The sequence below is a fragment of the Bombus vancouverensis genome, chromosome 4, assembly GCF_051014615.1.
Source record: "Bombus vancouverensis nearcticus chromosome 4, iyBomVanc1_principal, whole genome shotgun sequence".
Classification (NCBI taxonomy): domain Eukaryota; kingdom Metazoa; phylum Arthropoda; class Insecta; order Hymenoptera; family Apidae; genus Bombus; species Bombus vancouverensis.
The window spans coordinates 17,997,810-18,019,085 of NC_134914.1; the positions used below are offsets into that span (position 1 = coordinate 17,997,810).

The 21,276-nt window shown below is 52.8% G+C and overlaps 2 protein-coding genes across 2 annotated transcripts in view; both read right to left on the minus strand.

Annotated features, from left to right (window-relative positions):
* cv-2 (crosveinless 2-secreting protein) lies at nucleotides 1-14,543 on the minus strand. The gene is made up of 11 exons (XM_076617825.1): nucleotides 14,514-14,543; nucleotides 9,276-9,618; nucleotides 4,422-4,507; nucleotides 3,751-3,850; nucleotides 3,082-3,258; nucleotides 2,833-3,018; nucleotides 2,494-2,753; nucleotides 2,214-2,373; nucleotides 1,947-2,134; nucleotides 1,460-1,857; nucleotides 1-1,355 (listed from the first exon to the last, which is right to left on the minus strand). The coding sequence occupies exons 1-11, from the start codon at nucleotides 14,541-14,543 to the stop codon at nucleotides 1,097-1,099; spliced, it is 2,187 nt and encodes a 728-aa protein (XP_076473940.1). The 3' UTR covers nucleotides 1-1,096.
* Nucleotides 4,871-21,276, minus strand: part of LOC117166725 (Bardet-Biedl syndrome 9) — a 23,646-nt gene continuing 7,240 nt past the window's right edge. Inside the window, exons 15-23 of the mRNA XM_076617826.1 lie at nucleotides 21,034-21,211; nucleotides 20,710-20,946; nucleotides 20,407-20,646; nucleotides 19,939-20,225; nucleotides 19,686-19,856; nucleotides 15,758-15,895; nucleotides 15,328-15,673; nucleotides 6,320-6,497; nucleotides 4,871-5,006 (exon numbers count right to left, since the gene is read on the minus strand). Of these exons, the coding sequence (XP_076473941.1) occupies nucleotides 15,434-15,673; nucleotides 15,758-15,895; nucleotides 19,686-19,856; nucleotides 19,939-20,225; nucleotides 20,407-20,646; nucleotides 20,710-20,946; nucleotides 21,034-21,211 (1,491 nt within the window). The 3' untranslated portion in view covers nucleotides 4,871-5,006; nucleotides 6,320-6,497; nucleotides 15,328-15,433. The remainder of the gene's footprint in view (nucleotides 5,007-6,319; nucleotides 6,498-15,327; nucleotides 15,674-15,757; nucleotides 15,896-19,685; nucleotides 19,857-19,938; nucleotides 20,226-20,406; nucleotides 20,647-20,709; nucleotides 20,947-21,033; nucleotides 21,212-21,276) is intronic.

The window sequence follows — 21,276 nt, forward strand, 5'->3', positions numbered from 1 at the left end:
TTTACGAATATAACTCATTTATTTCGTTCGTACTCGATGCGTGCCAGAACATCTCTATGCTATAGTCGATACAAATTGGCTAAGGCTTTGGACTATCTCCGGTATATTTGCGACTCTTTCGCGAGACGTTGACGGCCATGTCCATATAGTTGAACTTGTAGACGCATATACGTGTCGCTGCGCGTATGCGTACGCACGTGTCTATACTCGAACTATGTACAATTTGGACGCGTAACGTAAACGAATAGGAAAACGAGTAGTAGGAGCAGGATGCGAGAGAAAAGTAACGACGAAATGTAGAGGAGGTAATAAAGACGCGAGACAACCGAACAAAGGTATAGAAATCGCGGTGGGAACACGTCCCGCGAAGAATCGACTCGCTGTTTCGCGAGCCTGGTCCGGGGTATTTATGTACAGTCGACGACGTCTCGTCGAGATCGAACATCTAATCGTAAAAACGTGCACGTTTATATACATACGAAGAAAAGAGAGAAACGACGACGACGACGACGAGGAGGAGAAGGGGAGGCGGAGTAGCGTGAAAGAAAGGATGGAAAGTAGGAGTGGTATCGCGGTTTTACGCGATGTCGGCTTAAATCCACGAATATCGAGGATTTAACGAATGCCGCTACGTAGACGATATGCCGCGAGCCTGCTCATCGGCCGAAATACTGCACGGTGCTTCGGAATCGTCCGAGCTCGATAGGATTCGCGATCGGATGAGGAGAGGGAAGGAAGACGTCGTGTACTCGCGAGGACGAAGGAGGGCGATCGTCGACGGGACGCGGGTGTACAGTAGTTGTACGATGATGCGCGATGCGTTTGCTCGTCTGCGGTGCGAATCGATCGGTTCGTCGCGGCTAACAAACGCGGTGACTAGCTGAGAATTTCGCGGAGCGATCGCTCGCGAATCCGGCAAACGCGGACAGAGACCGGGAGGAGAAGAGGCGCGAACGATCGTTTCCTCGCGGTCGCGGGACGTCGATCGCCTTGGACACCTTTCTCTCTCTTTCTCTCTCTTTCTCTCTCTCTCTCTCTCTTTTTCTCTTTTTCTCGACGCTCGAGAGAAAGGACAAGGAGGGGACGTACGCATGGATCAAGGAAAACGCGGACCGAGAGATGGGCCAGATCCCGAGAACTGGTCCCAACCGGTTCGACATCTGGTCGATTTTCGCCAGTGCGGCAATTGAATGCCCAGCCTTTTGCACTCGTGCGCGTATGCGGTGAACGATTCGCAGTAGCAATTCTCGGTCGGGCATTCGCACATGTCCTGTAGACAAGCCTTGTAGTACATGGTCGGGTTCACCTTCTTGTGACAAGCGTCAAAGATCTGCGACCTCAGCCTGTTGCATAACCTGCGCGACACACGTCCATGTTGTTACATTTGCTGGCTACTGTCGGACGCGCGCAATTCGAATAGCCAATGAGAGTACGACGGATAGATCGAATGTCACCGTACCTGTGATCTTTTCGTCCTCTGCAACGTTTGGCCCGATCCGGGCTCACGCTCGGCTTTGGCCTGACGCAGCTCTTTTTGGCCCCCACTAGCCAAGATTGACCGAACGGTTGAGGATCTTGCAACAGTTTGCCCCTACGATTGGTAAAGTCGTCCTTTGGTAGGGAATTGAAGTTGCCGCAGAGACCGCAGAGCCGTCCCCTGTACGAAGTCGGCGCCGATACTTCGAGGAAACTGATCCCATCCCACAGAACCTTGATTCCGATCTGCGTGCTCACGATTATGCTGTCCGTCGTGCGATTCACGTCCAGCCGGTTCGCCATGCGATACGGTATCTCCACCTTCTTCCCGTTTACCTTCACTCGCATCTTCTGCCCGAGATTCACCTTCAAGTCGCCTACCTACGACCACCACCGCGGATAGAGAGAGAGTCGAGACGAGACTGAGCTCGATCGATCGATCGATCGGCGCGCACATCTCCGTCGCTCACCTTGATCGCGATCGTTTTCGTCCATGCGGAGAATCTGGTGGACCTGGCGTCGTTCGTCACTCGAACGCTAAACGTGTGTCCCGAGCAATCGCTGGCTAGCTGGTACTTGCAAGGTCCCTTGAAGCTATAAAACTTGCCATCGAACGTACGATAGTGCGGATCGCCGAAAACGGTGCACACTCCGTCACCTGCGAACAACGAACGTGCGAAAGACGTGAAGGATCGCGACCACGTCTCGACGCTTGGCGGTGGTGGCGGTGCGCTTACTTTCCACGCAACGGGGGCAGCATTGGCCCTCCGGATGTTCCAATCTGGAGTTTGGAGGGCAGGGCAAATTCAACGGTGGGCACATCGGCATCGCGCAGCGTACTTTACCTTGCATGCAGGCGCATGCCTTGCACGAGTCAAGCTTCCAACTTTCGCCATCCTGCCTAGGACAAAACAGAACCTTTAATAAATCTTTGAACGAGGTCGCGTTGGACGAACGACGAGCAGCGGATCGATCGACCGACGATGGTTGTACTTCTCGATCGGAATAAATACTCGCCCCGTAGGTTTTGCCGGCGTAGGTGCAAGATCGTCGGACCTCCTCGACCTCGGAGCACTGGGGACAGCAACGACCGGGAACAGCGATCTGATGTTCGGCCAGACAGTCGTGTACCGGACAGGTTTCTCGAACGCAGGAGACGGTGGAATTGGAGCAGCTGCACCGCGTACACTGATCCAGGTAGAACTGATTGCCGGAATTGTAGATACCCGTTCCCAGCATGCACGCGCCTTTCGGCGGTGACAAGTATCTTCGACTGCCTGTTGACAACGACGCGCGTGCAGGGCAACATCGACCAGAGAACCGCGCGTATCGCTCCGTCTAACAAACTTGGCCTACCTTTGCAACGTGGACAACATTCTCCGGAATCGTGAACGATCTTCGAGCCGGGACAATGTAGCACCGGGCAGGCCTGTTTCGCGCACGTTAATCGACCGGCAGCGTTGCATCTGCAAGTAACGCAGGGATCTTCGGTGGTGGTCACCGATCTGTCTGCCGTCACTAGCTGTCCGTTTACGTTGCACCCTACGAAAGAATCGATCTTGCGTGTAGTCCGACATCGAGGATCCGGCTTGCCGACGTACTCACCTGCGCACACCGGGCAGCATTGGCCGGCTGCGGCCGGAATAGGATTCGCGCAAGGCGTATAGCAGTGCAGTCGAGACTCCGTGATCACTCCGGCCTTGCAAGTGAAGATTCTACACGGATCGTTCTCCTCGATCCACTCCGTCTCGGATTCATGATGGACTCCATTCCGCGTACAACCTTGGGCCGATCGAACCAATTAAACTTTGGAAAGGCGAGGAAGCGACGAAGAACGCTCGGATTAATTTCGCAGTGGGAAAATCAGGGCTCGTGCCGAGCGCGTTTAACAGAGACGAGAGAAGAGCGAAGGAGAAGAAGAGGAAACGGACGATAAGAAATCCTCTGGCCTCGATCGAGCAAAGAGTCGGTTCGTGGAGCAACGCAACGCGACGGTTGCCGGTGTAAACAGCCGATCGCGATGCCCAAGTTGCTCGGGTTTATCGGCGTATCAACGCGACGTATCGACGAACAGAAGCGCCTTTGTGCTCTAGGAACAATGCTCCGCCCCGGACATTCCACTCGCGTCGAAACTCACACGCTCTCTCGCTCTTTCTCTCTTTTACTCCGCGCGAATCCGTTTCTCCGGGAGCTGTGCACGATGCAGCTACTCGAACAAGCCACGTCGACCCGTGCAACGAAATTAGACCGATTCGAACGTCCATTTCCGCTTACCTTTACACCTGTGACAGCACTCTTCCTCGCGTGGTTCCAGCAACGTGTAGCAACCCTCGATGCTGGGGCACTGCTGTTTCCTACACTCGACGAAACCGTTCTGCGAAACAGAAGAAACAGCGGATCGTTTAGCGGTAGATGAAAAGATTCGATGCCCAAGGTCCGAGATCTCGCTTCCAGCCGCGCGACTATCGTCCAACTCCGGCGTAATTATTTCTCGCGCCTCTTATCGCGCGGCCTATAATTAAAGCTTTGTGGTTTATCTGCCGGTTGGATTACGTAAAGCTATTTAACGCGCGGGTCACGGATGGTCTCGCAGCGAGAAGGTCGAGACTCTCGAAAATAATAGAGATTATCGGCGATGAAAGCATCGGACGAGAGTAACGTTCTCGACGGCGAATCCAAGACTCCATCGATCCATTCGGTCTATCGGTCCATTCGGATCGAGTACGAACCGAAGATAGTCGTCATCGACGTCGTCGTTTCATCGGCCGTCTCACTGACATCGCGTTCGCGCCAACGATCGCCACTCATTCGAAAGAATTTCTGCGTCCGACAGGTTCGGATAAACGCGAACCGATTGCGAACGTGGCGTGGCATCGCGTTAAGGATTCTCGTAACGCGCGCGCGGTTGAACGCCGTCCTCGCGGAGCCCCGTCCTCCCCGTTTACCTTGCACAAACAGTTGAAACATCTGGTATTCGGGATCTTGTCCACGGTGAAATCTTCTCCTTCGATGTCGCATGTTTCTCGGCTTCCTGTAAGCAAAGGCCGTGAACGGCGAATAACAATGCGAACGGTGCGACGCGATCGGTACGCGTCGCGGTCGCCCGATATCGATTACGAGTGCCGATAAATCCGACGTCTGATCGCTGCGCTGCGCCACATCGTACCGCGATCGAACGACGCTCGTTTCGAGAATCGACCTTCGCCGTTGTTCCACGCTTCCTCGTCGCTCGCGTCGCCTTGTGTACCAAGCAAGTACCAGAGCGACGCGCTCGCTGATCGCGGTCGTCGAGCGGCGCTCGGCGTCGCGTCGTGGCGGTCGATCGGAATCTCGATTCTCCGTCGTTCTTTCTTACTTACGTGATACACAGCTATCGATATCCAGTGGGATCGATCGTGCGCGCATCGAAGGTCAAATATCTATGGGAGGTCGACGGTTCGGCCGGCCTTTCCCCAGCCGCGTTGTGTTAGGTCAGCGAAGCCATCGTCGCAACGTCCCTCTCGGTTTCCTCGCGCACATATTCCTGCACACTTTAAACAACCTTCCTTTAACATCGTGCGCCCCTAACCTGTTCGCGATTCGCACGGCCGTCTATCTCGCGAGCGATGATCGCGCATCGCGTTCTCCACAGCGCTTTTCCAACGCGAACGCGACTCCCGACGCTGTTTCTTACGCTCTTTTCACACTTGCACCGGCCTTCCGTCTCCGCGCGTCTCCGTTCCATTTCGTTCGAATTTCGGGGCGCGATAATTCGACATCGCGCTCTATCGCTAGTCGCGCGGCTCCTCATCGCGCTTCCGTTCGAATTTCCACTCCGTGGAAAGTGGAAAAAAACAAAAAAGCGGAGAAATCCGTTCCGTCCTGCTGCTAAATCACGCGTTTCTTCTTCCCTTTTCGGTTGTTTTCTTTTTGTTTTTTCTCAAGTGCGCAGGAATGCGTGCGAGAAAGACGCGGCGGCGTTGGCGTTCGCGCCGTCCGTTTCCTTCGCATTCTCTTTCTCCTTCCCCTCCCCCACCCCCGACTGGCAGTGTCCTCCCCGCGGCCTCTCCTCTCTCTCTCTCTCTCTCTCTCTCTTTCTCTCTCTTGTTTTTCCTTTCGCCGGTCGTTTTCTCTTGTTCCGAGCCGCGCGCGCGCGCGCGTCTAGTTCCGTTTCGCGAGAAAGCCGCGAACGCGACGACGAAACGAGAAAACGCGAGAGACGTTCGACGGGCGAACGCGTATCGGTGAAAGATCAACGGCGATCGGAATTTTCTTCGGTCTTCGTCTCTTTCGGGTATTCCGTTTTCGGGCGTTTCGAGAAGCATCGTGGGACGAGACGCGGTTGGAAATGGAAAGTGGGAGAAAGAACGGGCAACGGCGGAGGCGAAGAGGAAAGAAAAAGGAGGAAAAAGAGAGAGATTCGATTTGACCCAGCTACGAAACGAAGATGGAAACGAACGGACGGACGAGAAGGCTGTTTCGATGGATTCGATCGAAAGTCAAGGCAAACGCGCGGGCGTTCGTTGCTGCGCGATTACGCAACTCGACTCGTCTCGGGCAATCGCTGGAATTTCTCGTCTACCGTGGAGTAACGCGAACGGCTGTGCCGTCATTCTCAAACGTTCGGAGACCTGTTTTGCCGCGAGTCGTGATTCGACCCGACCACTTGCGGTGCAAATAGACCGGTAGATAATGGAGACGGACTAAGAATAGAGCCTTTAAAACCCGTTAATAGAGCGTGACCCGCCTCGCGTTCGCGTTCGTTACACCGACTTTCGATCGCGATCGCGATCGCGGTCGGATCGGTTAGCGCGAATCCGCGAATCGAGCGACACCGCCGCGTCCTTTGTCACAGCGAACTCACCTATTATGCTTTCCGAAGCGCCGCACCGACCGATCGGCGAAACGAAAGCCAGGGCCGCAACTAGGATCAACGGTTTCGACAGCGATCGTCTCGTCCTCATCCTCCACATCGATATCGTTCCGCTGTGCGCGTCGCCTTCGCTTCGGTCTTCCCCTTCGCCGCCGATCACGACGATTTACTAGAAAAGAGAAAGCAAAAGCTTCCGTGAGTGATCGTCGCGTTTCTGCGCTGGGCCACGTTCCACGATTTCCTCGCATTTCGCCAGCAACGACCATCGAAATCGGAGAAACGGACTCGACGAATGGATTTACGGGAAAAAGCGCGCCGGACTGGCGCGCGAATTCGGATCAAGGCTGTGTGGATAGCGGCGCGCCCCGCCGTGTCGAGTAACCCCCGGAACGCGTCGCTTCGCTTCGCCTCGCTTCGCATCGCCTCCTCTCCCCTCGCCGCGTCTCGCGAACAAACGGAAAGAAAAGAAAGGAACGATCGATCGAGAGCGGTTGTTGAGAACGAGTCGCACGATGGTAGAGAGAAACGCGCTCGCCACCGTCTATCCAACGATTGTTGTCGTAACCTTCCTGCCGTCGGTATATTTGCGCTAGATCTTCGTATATTTTCACGAGTCGCGCGCACAACCTACGGAATCTTTCTTCGGAAATCCGTAACAGCCGGTTCGTAGTGGTTCCGAGAAACGCGCAGTTACGGCCGACCGACTCGCGTCCTCCTGCGTGCGAGCGCGCCGATTCTCGCCAAACGATCTACTCCATCTACTCGCGGCCACCACGCGGTCGCCGGATGATCAGCCGCCCGATTCACGGGGGTCGCGCACCGTGTTACGCGGTGCCGTACGCGCGCCTCGTTCGCGTCGCATCGGCTTCGCACGTCGTCGTCGCTTCGTCCGGGGGCGACCGTTGCCGACCGATATTTGCATAGAATCTCGCGACGCCTTCTCCTACGACTGGGAAAAATGCGGCCAAACCTACGATCGATCGCCGCGCGCCATGCCGTTGCCTTCGAAGCTTAGAAAGTCGAGCGAAATTTTTCCGTCCGCGGTGACACTCGCGATCCGACGCTTCCAACGCGATTTCCATCGAACGCACGCCCGTCTCTTTGTTTTCGCTTTTCCCCCCGAATTCTCACTCGCTGCGCCGTTTCTCTCTTCGCCGCGTCCCGCGTTCCCGCGCGTCCTAATGGACGGGACGAGTTTCGTTTATCTCCGATTTAGAAGCAGAGGATAACGCCTGATCCGGACCTGGTTCGGTCGCGTTCACGGAGATAGGCCGACGAGGATAAACCGCCGAGGATAAACGAGCAGGCAACGGGTATTTGGTCGGGTTGTCGCGTCCCTCGGACCGAACGTTCCTTTTCGAACGCGATCCTCGGGACTGGATCTTCCTGCCCGATCGAGAACCGACGTTCGAACGCGAAGGAGGCCGGTGTACGCGTCGCCGAACCGCGTGAAAACTTACTTCGATTACCTACGGTCGCGTTACGTAAACGGCTGTTTCCTCGAGGCGAACGTTTTCACGCGAAAAACCGTCATCCGCGAGACTCGGTCTCGCCGGACGTTGTCCGAAAGAGGCGCGTTATCGTGCAACGTGCCGGTACGTTGCGCGCCGTTCTACCTCGTTTTTTCATTCGGACGTTCCCCGTGCTTGGCGAGACGCGACCGCGCGAACGGTACCCTTGGCTTGGCTCGAAAATTGAAACGCGCGTTCGTCTTTTTGCGAGTAACGTACGATCGTCGATCACCGAGTACGGTCGGACAGCCGCGTACGAGAGGACGAAAGGAAGGTAAAGACAAGGAAGAAGGAGAAGGGAAAAGAGAAGAGCAGGTCGACTTTGCATCGGAGCTTCGTTCTAGAAAAACGCGCGAGATCGTTGGCCGGATCGCTCGGTCGGACGATCGCGTTACGCGCCGCCTACGACCAAACAACGACGACGGCGTTCCAGGCAAAACGCCGATCGGCGAATCGTTCGCGGAACTAGCGACCGCGCGAAGACACCGACGACTCGATCGCGACCACGTCCACGATGTGGCAATCCGTACGAAAGCGACGAGACGAAACACCGTCTCCGAAGGTGGAGGACGAACGCACGCGCGCCATCCACGATGCGGTGTTCTTACACGATCGGCGAAGAGGCCGGCTCTCGACGAGTAACTGGAGGTAAGTGGCACGAGCTGTCGCGTGCAAGCACGCCGTGGCGGAACGACAACAACGGAACAGGTGCGTGGAACGAGAAGGGCCAGCGCGCGATCCGGCCGCGCGTGCGTCGGTATGCGAGCACCTTGAACGCGCGAGCTGGCCTGCCTCTCTACCTCGTTGCTCGTTGTTTTACGCGTCGGTGCCGGTCGAAGGTAACCGCGAGGGCGAAACAGGGAAATCGGAAGAAAGAAGGAAATGGAAACGGCGGGAACAGCCGAGAAACCGAGAGGAGATGGAGAGAAAAGAGAAGAAAAGGAAAGACGGACGGGAGAAGGGGAACGAGCCGGCGAGTCTTGGACGATCACGATCAGCGGGACAAAGCGGATCGCGTCACTGGCGACATCTAGCACCGTGTTCTGGGCTGTCAGACGGCTACGCGCCGCCTTCGATCCTGTATCGTGCGCGACCGTTCTCTTCCTCCTCTTCTCTTTAACCCTGCTGGATCGAGCGCAAATTCCACGCGCCACCACTCGTTCGATTTCGAATAATCGTTGGCGAGCTGCACCGATCGATCGATCGATCGTTCGATCGCGTGCGAACGTCGCGGCTACATCCTCGACGTCGACCGCGTTATACATCGTCACAGGTGTTCGTCGTTTCGTCGCATCGACGTTTCGTTCTTCGCGTGGGATTCGCAGGATCGCGAAACCGGCACGCGCGAACGTATCGTTCGGCAAACCGCGCGTTCCACGCGTTCCAGAATACGAAGCACGAAAAATTCGCTGGGGAATCGGAACGAATCGACTTACCGGAACCGTCGACGTCGACTCGGTCGAAGTATCGCCACGCACCCGTGACACTCGGCGCCGACGCGTCGACGAGGCTACTGTCCGTTGGCCGCGATAAATCGAGACTTGGTACATTTGACGAGCGGGAAAGCCCGAGACGTGTTCGAAACGACGCGCGCTCTCTCTCTCTCTCTCTCTCTCTCTCTTTCTCTCTGTGGAATCCCCGTAACAACACTGTTTCGACTAACTTTCGCGTTTCTGCTCGCAACCGCGTAAAAGACCGCGCGCGCGCGCGGTGCGTCGCAAACGAAAACCACCGTTCGAAGAATCGAACCGCGCTACTGCGTTCGCGGGGCAACCTCGACTACCAACTACCGACGATTCCGCGTCAGCTGCTCGCCGCAGCTGCACTAAAGTTCCGTTGCGACTTCCACCACCGTGGATCGTTCGAGCGTGTAACGACTAACGAGGCTCCGTAGCTGCGTGTTGGACTAGCCAGAGCGGAGGTACAGCGGGGAAAGGCGACTGGAAATGGCCGAGAGTGGTGGCTACGTCGGAGATGGTCGTCGGGCCAGCGGCGGAGGTGACGGTGTGGTGGCGGTGGTGGCGGTGGTGGCGGTGGTGGCGGTGGTGGTGGAGGAGGTGGCGGCAGAGTAGCAGCGCGGGAAGCTGGAGGAACAAGAGCTTGGGAATCGGGAGAAGGAGGAGAAGAAGGAGGAGAAGGAGGAAGAGGAGGAGGCAGTTGCCTCCGATAGAGAGTGGGTTCGCTCGGAGAACCGGTGAAGAGAACAGCGGAGGAGAAACTGCGAGCGAGGTTTCGACGAAGAGGGGGAGAACGTTCGAACTCGGCCTCTCTCTCCTCTCCTCTCTCTCTCTCTCTCCTCTCTCTCTCTCTCCTCTCTCTCTCTCTCTCTCTTGGAAGCATGGGTTAGGAGTTAGGACATCGCCGATTCGATTACCCGGTAGTTTGACAATTTTTGTACGCGACAAAACGCGACAGCCGTCCGATTTCTATCGATTCGGAGCGAGCGGACGAGCGTCTCGCACGACGACTACCGATCTCGAGAAGCATTCTTCGACGTAGCACACGGCGGCAACTCGTTCGATCGTGGTCGCGTCCGCGGCTGGTCATACACCAGCGATAAGATAGACGACGGCAGCGGTCGACCGGATTGCGCGAATCGGTGCTGAGAAAGGTAGAAGGAAGACCGATCCGCGAGACGAGGCGAGAGAAGGAAGAAAGACGGAGGAGAAAAAGTTTGGTCGCGTCGCGGAGCACGAACGAGTAGCTACACACCGGCTACGAAACGTACGTTTTATCTTAGGGGGCCGGTGGCGAGAAGAGAGGAGAGAAGAAGAGAAGAGAGGCTATCACGCGCGTCCCTATTCGATCGGAATGCTGGAAAATGCCGATTCCTCGGCGCGGCGTACGACCACTCGAGACGACTCGTCCGACCCCGAACTTCGAACGACCAGCGACACCGCTGACTCGCTGGACCAGCGTTCCCGGTTCTTGGCCGGTCGCGTATTCCTCTCGATCGGTGCCGTCGCGTTCGTCAACGGCAACGTCTTGGAAATCCGGCCGTTCTATCGACGGTGTTCCAATTCGATAATCGTATCGGCCGCGCGCATTCAATAATACGGCGTTTTTACGAGATATCCGGCAGCGGAATATCGAGGATTTCGCACAAACAGCCTGCTCGCCGACCCGATCGATCCGCGAGCATTAACCTCGATACCATTAACGAGTTTACGATCGATTCGACCCGATGCGAAAGAAACGACGCGCTAGGTATGCACCTCTTCCTTTCTTGTTCCGCGGCAGCTTAGCGAGCACGACGAGCGGCTCCGATCCTCTCGTCGCCTCCCTCTCTTTCCATCTTTGCTCTCTTCTCCGTCGCGTCTCGACGATGTGGAGTATTCCGCGAGCGGATCTTCGTAACGAGAAGTACTACCTACCTTGTTAGCTTTGTTCGTGGAAGCGCGCCCTTGCAACGAGGAGCCGCTCTGTAAGAAAGCTAGACCAGAAGCAGAGTCGCACGCCACTCGTTATTAAATTCCACTCGGTCATCGCCGAACGTGCAAACAACGTTCGCGTCGAATAGTTTCGTTACCTCGCGACATCGCGGTCGAACGCGCGAATCGGTTTTCGCGCGTGTCTCTGGAAAAAAAAACGCGGAATTAAGACTCGATCGCGCTATCCGCGATCATCGACGCACGCGCGAGCAGAACGAAACGGAGGAATCGAAGAACGAAAAACAGAGGAGAGCAGATTGGACGGACAGCGGAGGGAAACGGACGAAGGAGAGACGAGTGAGAAACGGTCCTGTTTGCAACGAGCGGAACGTCAAACTGCAACCGCGTCGTTCGCTTTTGCTTTCTTTCGCGTAACGAGTGCAAGGTCGTGCGGAAACCTCGCTTGGCACAGTCCTCCGACCGGGTATCGCCTCGCGACCGTTACGGAGAAATTTCGCCTACTACGTAGGACGCGGGGCTCCTTCGATGACGCGAGGACCGCTCTCGCTGCTCGTTGCAACGCCACGGGACGAGCACGAAGCCGAAGAGTACCGTTGCTCCGCGATATCTCCTCTTCCACTCGAACCTTACGTTCGTTTTTCTCCACGTAACGGACAGCGTTCGAATCTGTTTCGACCGAGCGTCGGGTTCGTTACACGATATCGCTGTTGTCGTTGTTGACGCGTTGTCGGTAGCCGCGCGCGTGTCGATCGCCACGGCTCGTATCCGGTAGGCGCAACGCTTCGCTCGAGCCGCGCCGTGATCCGCTCCACGATAATAACGCGTATCGTATCGTGTCGTTTCGTATCGTATCGCATCGTATCGTATAATATCGTAAGGTGTGACAGGGGATCGGATCGGATCGAGTCGAACTCGGATTAACTCGCGCGAGAACGTACGCGTACGTATTGCACATTCGGTGTACGTAACGTGGGACATGCTCGCGGCAAGGTCGTTTAGGGATATCGCTCGCACGCGAGCCAAACATCTTTCGCGACCTGAAAAGGCAAACCTCGGCCAACGAGTTCGCTTTCGATTCACCGGTCGACCGTTGCTTAACGTTCGCCCGACTTCGGCCGATTTTCTCGTCTCGCCGAGTGGCCCTTCCTCCCATCTTCCTCCGAGGCTTATCGCGAGAAAGAAACCACGCCGCGAAAAGACGTGCCAGCCGCGCGCCATAAACGATCGATCGAGAGCATTTGTTTGAATTAGCAAAATAAACGAGCGGCAAACGCTGAACAGACGTTCGCGTGGGAAGCGCCGTTTTCGAAATATCGTTGGCAGCGTCGCGGTCCGCTTGGCTACGCGACCACGCGCGAGCCGCGAAACGCGAACCACGCGACTCGTCTTTCTTCCATCGTAACATTCCGATTCGCGGGATCAACGAAAAGAAACGATTCCTCGAACAGATTCCAGTCGCGAAATTTATTTTCTCTTGCGATTCTACGACGCGACGACGTTGGCCGATACGCGCGCGCGTTACACTAGCGGCTATTTTCGGCGAATCGAGCGTACGCAGCCTTCGCGCGCGTAACTACCGCGCGATGTTCGCCGAGCGTTACTCGAAAAACAAAGCCGCGCGCTCGTCTTCGCCACGCTTTTCCTTTCCAACAGATAGCGAGAGTACGACGTCAGAGTACGTTCGACTCTGCCAGAGTTGCGAGCCCACGACTCGACCGGAAGCTCGAGTTTTCCGAGTATCAGAAAAACGGACGATAAATTTGCGGAAGTCTCGAGGGACCCTGTCGTTACCGCGCCTTATCTTACGGCTCATCGTTATCTTTCGGCTCATCCCTATCTTCCGGCTCGATCGGAACGATTTTCGTGGAATCTTCGAAACCGTCGGCCGCTCCATCTTCCATTAGGATGATTTACGAGAGTCCATCGAGCGAGACGTTGCGCGCTGCTTTCTCTCGACCCAGGCCGCCGGACGACCTTCTCGGGCCGCGCGAAATTTTCAAACACGCGACTAACGTACAAAGAAATTGCAAGGCGAGGTACACGTTGTAAGATCGTCAGGTAGACCGTAGACGAGGAAGAAGGCGCAAACGCATCCTCGGCTGGTCAGCTCGCAGTTAGGTGGAGAACGTTGGAACAGGACGATGGACGGCCCACACGGCTGGCCCGCTCGGGGATATCGACCACCGAAAGAGAGGCAATAGGTATTTAGGGTAGGAGCCGAGAACCGAGGTAATTGGTCGGAAGAAGAGCCCTGTGAGAGAATTCTCTAACCGCGCGCTCCCCTTGCCGCCGTTTAGTCGGTTCGACCGCCTCGTTATCCCTGATTACCGCTCTCACGGAGATTCCGATCCTCTTCGAAAGAACTCCATTGGTGGTCCCAGGGGGGTTCGAGAATTTAGCGAGGTGGTCCGCTTTTAAATCATGCGCCGTGCCGACGAGCCTCTCTCTCTCTCTCTCTCTCTCTCTCTCTCTCTATCTCTCTCTGTCTCTTTCGCTCTACGGCGGAACGACGCTCGACCCCGATAACCATGGCACGGCGTGGCGCGAAATTCAAAGCGGGCAACGTTCTTTCCGAAGCAGGTTCTCGAGGTCGCCACGCTCGCGACGCAATCTCGAGCGTGAAAAAGGAAGAAGGTTGCGGCGTACGATTCGCGCGTAATCTCGATCGCGTTTCCGGAAACGACCGTATCCTGCTTTAGCCTGGCCGAGCAGAAGGCGGAGAGAGAGAGCAGAAGTAGGAGGAGGAGATGGAGGAGAAGGAGGATCTCGAAGCGGCAAGAGGACGGGTGTGCAAGGCACGCGAGCGCGCGGGATGCCTAGGCAGAGGGGAAGTCGGAGGAACTCGAGCCGACCGACCGTTCTCGGTCGTCCTGGCGAAGAGGCAAAGAGGCAAAGAGGCAGGTTTTATCGGTATATGGTAAGCTAATTAGCGGCGTTCGCAATCAATCGCTTCCGGAGGCGGTAACGAGCTGTCCGTCCTGCATCGGTCGCGAACCAACGCGCGCGCCGAATTTTCCGTATCGCCGTAGCGTTTGCGTATAGAAACGTGTGTTTTTCTTTCTTTTTTTTTTTTTTTTTCTTAAGCCGACCAAAACAAGCGACCGATCGATCGCGTAGCTGTCGCAATCGTGAATTACCGTGTAAGAAAGAAATCGCGGTCGTAATCGCATCTCGCGTCGGATCGTTCTTTCTTCCGAGAAGGTCGTCGATTGCCGACTCTCGGACGAGTTTCCGCGTAATCCCCACGGCGCACAGAGAACAGAGACACCGCGCACGTATTACCGTTCTTCGTCCGTTCTCGGCGAACACCATCGGCAGCTAAGAAACGAAAGACGACGCAACGACTGGCAACGAGCAACGGTGAAACAACAGAATCGCGACGATTCTCGACTGTCCGTGACTACCGGTACGAAGCGAACGACGCGATGCGACGCGACGCGACTACGCGACAGGGAGAAGGCGAAGCGGAAAGGTTGGCGAATCTATTTGTCGCTCGATGTCTCATCGAGGATGCGGTCTTTCCTCTAACGCGTCGCTTCCGACCGCGAACGTTCGTTCCTCGAAACGGCCTCGAACAAAAGCTCGGTTATCGCGATAAAACGCGTCCGCGCTTGTCGTCACACACGAAACCAACGTATATCACCGTGGTCGTTGCTGCGAACCGTTCGACGATCAAACTCGCTCGAAACGAACGTTCATCGACCGTGCAAAAGATTTATCGTGGAATGCGGTGCACGCGAGGTCCGATCGCGTTTTATCGCGGATGCGTCGGTGCGTGTAACTATCGGAAAATCATGGAACAAAACGCGCATTGTCATCGAATTGCCAGACGAAATGACGAATCTTTCGACTCGCGCGATTCCTTCGTTAACTAACGAGTCGGCAAAGCAGAATCACGGCGCCAGAATGAATCATCGTGGCGTGGCTCGGCGATTCGAGCAACGCGTTTCATCGCGTTTTATCCACTTCTCGAGGATACCGCGGTAGCGTGGCTTGGATCGCGAATCGCGGCTCGTTGGCCATGAAACCGCGCGAGCAAACTCGCAATAGGAGCGATCGATCGAGCGAAAAGTTTCCACGCCAGCGCCTCCATCACCTGTTTCGATCGATCCAACAACCAGCTTCCCGAAACGCATTTTTCAGGCCAATTCGACGGAGAAGTATCGCAGGAGGACGAACGAAAATAAGCAGAAGGAGAGCTACTAAGCAGACTCGACGTTGCCGTCGTTCGGCTCGATCTCCGCGATGTCGGATTCCCTGGAGCCTTCGAGTCGTCGAATCGCCTGGACCAGCCGCGTCTTCAACTTGTTCACCTCCTTGTTGGACGCGATGGGTGTGAGCGCGTTCCACGTCGACGACGATCGCGTCTCCGAGCTTCCAGACTTTTTCAAAACGGACTTCAGCAGAGCGGCCAGAGCCGCGTCGACGATTTCTTCCCAGTCCTGTTTGCACACGCGAAGCTTCGTTATGTCTGAATGAACCGTGCGAAGCTGCACGTTATCGACGTTGCGTATGACGTTACTTACGAAACGATCGCACGGACGTGGTTCGAACCCGATCGCTGCCCGCAGCGCTTCGTATTTATCGTTGGTCGCGTTCGATCGTACCAGCAACAATAACAACTCGACGCTGCATCGAAGCTCGTGGCCGGCCCGTTCTCGTTCCTGAGACAATTCGTTGTGTTTAATTTACTTATCGATTTAATACTTTGACTGCCACGTTGGTCAAATACAATACGATCAAATACAATAATCGGTCATTGATGACCGGAGCGCTTCAACTTCTTACGAAACTTCCTCTACTTCTTCGACTTCCGTTACAACTTGTTAAAAATTGTACGAAGATTGACAGTTAGGGCATTTCGAATATTACCGATAAATAGAAGATACTTTGAGACAAAAAGTGTCCCATTGAACGATTAAACACTTTTATCAGAAAATCGATAAAAAAAAAATGAGAACAACTCTTGCATCTAACGATGCACTGTGTTTGCGTCCATATGTTCGAGGGGAAATCTACGAGTATTATTCCAAACACAGCTTAGAAAATAATCGTAAATGCCGCTTTATAATCGTATAATTGAAGTTAGAAGTGTGCACATACCTTACTGTTATATATAGAACGAGCAAATACCGTTTACTAATATCTTCTACGCGTTTCAACGATATATTCTGCGCGTTTTGCTCGCGACGAAATAACAAATGCGAATGGTTTGTCGAAATAAACGAAGACTCGTTATAATATGTCGCTATCAATTGTTACCAAGGCGCCACGGTGGTCACCCGTGACCACCGATGAGATAAACTGTCCATTGGGCAAGAACGTTGTCTTACGTCGTTAATTTATTATTATTTTGCCGTTGTACGCTTCGAATAATAAAAATACTCTCGTGGCGTACTCAGCGAAACTTGTGATTTCCGCGTGGCAGTCAAAGTGTTCGAAACCAAAACCAAGTTACAGCATCAACAGCTGACGATGTCAGATAGGATACTGTAATAATAATAAGACCATCGCCATTTGCAATCTTTGTAAAAAAATACGTATGCGGAAAATGCACACGGAAGAAGGAATAATTTAAGCTATATTTGTATTTTATTTATTCTATCACGTTTATTACGCTTATTATTATACAGGGTGGTTGGTAACTGACGGTACAAGCGGGAAGGGGGTGATTCTACGCGAAAAAAGAAGTCGAAAATATGGAATAAAAATTTTTCGTTCGAGGCTTTCTTTTCGGGAAAATCGACTTTGAACTTTTGCTCGGTACGCGTGCACTTTGTCGCGTCTCGTTATAACGGATCTCACCGTAGATCGTTGTCTCGATGGAAAAATTAAAAAAAACAATTTTTATTCCATATTTTCGACTTCTTTTTTCGCCTAGAATCGCCCCCTTTCCGCTTGTACCACCAGTTACCAATCACCCTGTACTTGTTATATTTACCAATGCAAATTTATTTTAATATTCTTGTTACCAAAGATTTTGCTACTGAATATTCTTCGTTATTGTACTTATTGTTATTATTAAAGTTGTTATTATATAGTTTTTATGATCTCTGAACATGGAGTTTCTTTTGTAAGATAACGACAGATCAATAAATATAAAGATATTCTACTGTTACGTATTTTTTAAAGACCAGTCGTTTCGACTGGTTTTGGTAGAGAATAGCCGCTTCTCGAATGTCGGTAGTTCTAGAGTTAACAGCTGATCGAACTTAGCTTTAATAGCAATAGTACCTGAGCGAATAGTACTAGTAAAAGTAACGACTTCAAGCGACTCGCACCGTGCACACAAACGGGAAGTCTCGTACAACGATTACCTCGCTTTGCTTTTGTAAATCGCTGGCTAACAGCTGCTGCGACGCGTATACGAGTAGCGTGGAATTCTTAATCGATGCCTGGGACATTCGAAGCGATTTCTTCGTACTTTATGAATGAAACGTTGAAAACATGCTACCGTTTAATATCTCGAGATATCGCGTTATGCGTTTCACGCGGAAGAAAACACTACTTGATTTCGCCTACTCTATAAATGACGCAGCAGTGGACAAACAAGGAACTACAACCGCTTTAGACGTTACTTTTTCCTTCTCGTTATCTTTTGCTGACCGTATTAATTAACCGTGTAAGAAAAACAACGCCTTAAAATCATCGAGTGTCGTTACGGAGCACCACGCGAATTTCCAAAAAACCTTTCGCCCTTAACTTCTCTAATTAAAAAATTGCATAATTTTTTCACGTTCTAAAATAATTTCATGGCTAATAAACAAATTTAGAAAATCGCGTTTTGCAAGTACCTTTTCGATAATTACGTGGCGTGTAATAAATTTTGAAATACAAAATACACGATAATACGTTCTAGTCCGAACGGTATCTTGTCCTTTTTTTCATATTTTCGATTACCAGCAAGCTATAGTCATTTCGAAATACGGAAAAATCATGCGAATTTGAAAACGTACAAAATTTGGCCCGTGTTCGAATTCTGCGTTCGCGTCGACGATTACACCGGAACAAAATCTCTCTGTAAACGAAAGCTTGCTATTAATATAGAACACATTTTTTCACGCTTTTTATGGCGAACGGAAGTATTCTAAAATATACAAAATATGTAGATTTTCTAGACCGGAGCTTCTAATTTTAATAGACCGAAGGGCTAAACAGTTCTGACGCACGCCGTGCCGACATCGCACTCGGGATAAACTGTACGGTACTTGACGCTCTGCTCCAGTCATACCCAGGATAAACTGTTAAGGGATTAAAATACTTTACCCGTCTCTAGTTATACCATACTTCGAATACGCGTCTCAAATATGGAATCCAGCACGGTCGAATCGCGTGAAATTGCTCGAAAGTATGCAACATAAATTTCTATTATAAGCAAAAACTTGCCGTAAGTATGAAAATATTCTTATCGCTTCGAACATGCTCACGCTCCATCAACGTGCCACCATACAGGATCTGACTTTAGTTTTAGAGATCCTCAACCAATTCGTTCACCATTCAGAAATTCTCGTACTTTTGAAAATTATATGATCCTGAGGTCATCGTTAAAAGAAGGCAACTTTTCCATATCGTTCCATATAGAAGTAACTTTGGTAACTTCGGCTGTATCGATAGATTTTGCTCGATCGTGAACTGTCTTAGCGAGATCGCTGATTTTTTCATCCTCAAACCCCTTAACCCCTTAACCTACGATTTACCTTCGAGAATTTACGTTTGATCCGATCATCTGCTAGGAGCTATGCTCGTAGTATTTACGTTTGGTCAGATCATCCTACTACGGGCCATGCTTGTAATGTTTACGTTTGGTCAGATCATCGTACTACGGGCAATGCCCGAAATATTCAGGTTTGGTCCTATCATCTACTACGGGCCATGCTCGTAATATTTACGTTTGGTCAGATCATCGTACTACGGGCAATGCCCGCAATATTTACGTTTGATTAGATCACCTACTATGGGTTATGCCCGTAATGTTTACGTTTGATCAGATCATCGTACTACAGGCAATGCCCGAAATATTCAGGTTTGGTTCTATCATCTACTACGGGCCATGCTCGCAATATTTACGTTTGATCAGATCATCGTACTACGGGCAATGCCCGCAATATTTACGTTTGATCAGATCATCGTACTACGGGCCATGCTTGTAATATTTACGTTTGGTCAGATCATTGTACTACGGACCATGCACGAAACATTCACATTTGGCCCGATCATCGTACAAAGGACCATGCCCGAAATATTCACGTTTGCTCCGGTCGTTGTACTACGGGCTACGCCCGTAGTTGTAGTTTAAGGGGTTAAGGCATCCACAGTATCTTAGACGAAATTGCAAAAGTCGCCGCTTATATTCAGTGCTCCTTCTTCTTCTTTAAATTAACTCCAACTTGGAGTATCCGGTACCAACCGACGCATGCTCGTTGAATGAAATAAGCAAAAAATGAATAAACTCACCGCTCGCGCTTGCGCGAGTTGCTCGAGGAGCGCGAAGATCGCGTCACAAGTGGAATCGAAGAGGAACGGCAATCCGGTATCGGGCAGAGATCGCTCGTTTCTTTCTCTCACGGCTCGCAGCATTTTTCTTTCCACGTTTCTCAGCTGACTCGTCAGCAAACCTATCTCGTTCTATGCTCGACAATGAATACAACACCGTATAGTTTCGACGATTCTATGAAAGACGACGTTGATCGGTTGCCTCCGTACTTACCGTTATTCTGTTAATCTTTTGTCGCGCGGCAAAATGATCGTCTATCCGTTGATGCACCAACCGAATATGATTTTGTCCTATGGTCGTCCCGACACTTTCCTCCTTTTTGCTCCTCGATCTGTCGATCAGTCGAGAAACGACCAAGGTCGACGACAACCCGTCGTTGGACTGTACCCGATATCGATTTCCGGCATTGCCGGAAACGACGGTGACCGTGTGGCCAGAATTCAGGTGCCGCAAACCCAGAGCGTTCCACCCTTGTCTTTGCGACTGATCCGCGCTGAATTCTGAACAGACAACGTTCGCGTTCCTGAGCCACGGGTCCATAACGTTAACGTGCAAGAATTTGTTCAGAATGATGAAGGATAGATTGGCCGTTTTCGATTTTCGCAGGAGCCGAGGAAGAGGAGGAAGCGATAAAAAGAAAGCCATCGTCGATCGACGGAACGGAATTTAAGACGCGTTTACCGGGGAACAGCTGGGTGAAGGTGAGCGAAGGAGCGCCGCTCTTGATCACGGTGACGAAGGAGGCCGAGCTTTCAGGCGGGCAGCTTCTCAACATCGTCTTCAGGGGCAATTGGCTGGTTCTTCGCACCGATCTGAAGGCACCTGCGTCCGTTCGGTAAGTCACGGTCGCTCTAATTTCCGAAGAGATCGCCGGCAAATCCCCGTCCACGTACACTCGGGTCTTCGTCGCGTGTCGCTCGCCTGGAAGTTGAGAATTCGGCTGACGTAAAACGTCCAGACACGAGTGTCTTCGAGTTCGCTTACAGAGATTCGGAAGAGCGTAGAAATCGTCAGCGACGACCAGAGGTTTGGATACGTCGACGCAGACCTGGACGTCGCTGAGGACCGCGTACGACGACAACTCTATGGTGACGTTGCAGATCGGTTGTAGCTGCGCCTCCACCTCGCTGTCTGAACGATGATCCGACGAATTCGAATCCAGCGACACGTTTATCGATACTATGAGCTCCGCGTCCATTCCTGCGTCGCTGGTGCGATCCTCTGTCGAACGATCGTTGTTCAATGTCACTGCGATCGTACGAAACGCGTGGCAGTAGCCGTCGTCGTATACACGCGCTATAGTCTCACCGGAATCCTTGCTCTTCCTCGAGAGAGCTCGCAGTTCCGCCAACTCCTGTTCCGCTGCGGTGTAATCGTAACCCCGTGGATGAAGCGGCGGTGCGACGAATAAACTCGGCTCCGAACCTAAGTAGCAGGCTTCCAGTCGACCATCGGCTGACAAGACTACGATCACGCCCTGCAGGTGCTGTAAACATCGCGAGCCACGACAATTGTCCCCAAACGTAACCGTGAAATGCAAAGAGCGCGGCC